Source organism: Neovison vison, chromosome 9 (genome assembly GCF_020171115.1).
Source record: "Neovison vison isolate M4711 chromosome 9, ASM_NN_V1, whole genome shotgun sequence".
Lineage (NCBI taxonomy): Eukaryota > Metazoa > Chordata > Mammalia > Carnivora > Mustelidae > Neogale > Neogale vison.
Window position 1 is genome coordinate 35,529,100 of NC_058099.1, and position 2,379 is coordinate 35,531,478.

General features: G+C 44.2%; 1 protein-coding gene across 2 annotated transcripts; it reads left to right on the forward strand.

Annotated features, from left to right (window-relative positions):
• Positions 1-213: 213 nt before the first annotated feature.
• Positions 214-1,930, forward strand: LOC122917468 (olfactory receptor 2S2-like). 2 transcript variants are annotated; one of them, XM_044265371.1, is made up of 2 exons: positions 214-1,149; positions 1,916-1,930. In XM_044265371.1, exons 1-2 carry the CDS (start codon positions 214-216, stop codon positions 1,928-1,930), a joined length of 951 nt encoding a protein of 316 aa, XP_044121306.1. The 2 variants fall into 2 exon arrangements, with proteins under 2 accessions (XP_044121306.1, XP_044121305.1); XM_044265370.1 differs by lacking the exon at positions 1,916-1,930 and having other exon boundaries at positions 214-1,173.
• Positions 1,931-2,379: the final 449 nt, after the last annotated feature.

Sequence of the window (2,379 nt, forward strand, 5' to 3'; positions counted from 1 at the left end):
CAGTATTTGTAAGTCCTCTTCCAGCCCTGACCGTCCCCCATCTAAGATCTAACCACAATCCTACCTACCGTCACTTTCACTCATTTATCTCTTATGCATATATGTTGTCCTGTTCTCTAGCACAGAGTGATGGTGTACAAGATGCCTGAGACTTTTCTCAAGAAAGCCTCCTGTGCTGCATTTGTCCTTGGCTGATGACAGAAGGCATAGCACATGGAAAAAGCCAACTGGTCCTCCCCTGTGGCAGGGTTCATAATCCTGGGGCTCTCAGCCTACCCAAAGCTGGAGAAAATATTCTTTGTGCTCATCCTGCTGATGTACCTGGTCATCCTGCTGGGAAACGGGGTCCTCATCTTGGTGACCGTCCTTGACTCCCACCTGCACACACCCATGTACTTCTTCCTGGCGAACCTCTCCCTCCTGGACATTTGCTACACAACCTCCTCAGTCCCCCTTGTTCTCGACAGCTTCCTGACTCCCAGGAAAACCATCTCCTTCTCAGCCTGTGCCGTGCAGATGTTTCTCTCCTTTGCCATGGGTGCCACAGAGTGTGTGCTTCTGGGCATGATGGCATTTGATCGCTATGTGGCCATCTGTAACCCCCTCAGGTACCCTGTGGTCATGAGCAAGGCTGCCTATGTCCCCATGGCTGTCAGCTCCTGGGCTATTGGTTGTACGGCTTCTGTGGTACACACATCTTTGACAATTCAACTGCCTTTCTGTGGGAACAACGTCATCAACCACCTTGCCTGTGAGCTACTAGCTGTCCTAAAGTTGGCCTGTACTGACATCTCCATCAATGTGATCAGCATGGGGGTGGCCAATGTGATCTTCCTGGTGGTCCCAGTTCTCTTCATTTTTGTCTCCTATGTGTTCATCATTGCTACCATCCTGAGGATCCCCTCAGCTGAGGGGAGGAGAAAGGCCTTCTCCACATGCTCTGCCCACTTCACTGTGGTGGTCATCTTCTATGGGACCTTATTTTTCATGTATACAAAGCCCAAGTCTAAGGATACCCTAGGGAATGACAAAGAAGACCTTTCAGACAAGCTCATCCCCCTTTTCTATGGGGTGGTGACCCCCATGCTCAACCCCATCATCTACAGTCTCAGGAACAAGGATGTGAAGGCTGCTGTGAAGAACCTGGTGGCTCAGAAATGTTTCACCCAGTGATGGAGAGCTCCTCTGTGTTCCCACTCTATGGGATAAAGGACCTCTGATCATTATAGCTGCCTTCGAAAAGACAAGTCATGCAATCCAGAATCCTCTCTTGCCCTTCTGTTTATTTTCAAAGAATGTTTAACTTTTTGGAGTGTATCGTCTGAGTTTTAGCCATAGAGCTGAGAGTTTTAACAGATGTCACACAATGGATCTTTAATTGAATACACAAGGACATTCTGAACACATGATAAAACCAAGGAGAGAGGAACTATCAGAGTGAGTTTGGTTAAAGGCCTGCACTATGTCTGAGCTACACAGTCAGTCAATGCACAGAGGAGAGAAGGTACTCCCAGCACTGTTGCCATCCCTCTTGGATTCCCACACAGAGTTACAGGAATGAGGAGGAAGTGGAAATTTTCATTTTGGACCATTTTTTAAATAGATTCAGTTTGGCTGAAGTATAAGAAGAGACAAAGGTAAGTTCTCCAGATAGAGAGTTTTTGGATGGGAACAAGCTATTCTGGAACACCCCATTTCTTCTTAGCTATGGGATAATTGAGGCTATTTTTTCTCAATACACTTCACATTATGAAACACTGCTAGGAAGTTAATGGCAAGAAAGAGTATAGAGTCTGAATTTGATGCTCACCACTTACAACAATTCCCACTAGAAAAACTAGTATTTGGTTGGAGGGTAACCCACATTCCAGAAAAAAGAAAGATGATAGGGATATTGACAGATAGATAGACAGAGGCTAAATATATTTGAAGACTTTGGAAGCTAATATTTGACATGTTTCTTTGTTTCAGGACTTCACAAAGTCTTTAATATGCTAAAGTATACATTGAACGTCCAAGAGATGTAAACTTGGTAACATTTCCTGAGCCTTCATAGCAGGATAAAAACAGGGAAGCTTTTTCTTATCTATGAGCTTCAGTTGGTTGCCTAACCATTTTCATTCTATTTCATCATATTTTAACATCTAACCACTTGATTTCACACGAATTACTTATTATAAACAAGTGCTTTGTAAATGGTAAGCACAATGGAACTATTAGATACAAGTATTGGTCGTATCATGAATGCTGCCCAGTGCTGTGTGCCATGTGGAACAGAGTAAGACCCCGTCCCTATATAGAGCAATAGACACACAAGGTAAATGAGAGATTCAGAGGTGTTAGCAGACGAATAGAAGCAAGTTTTTATGGCAAGTTCTA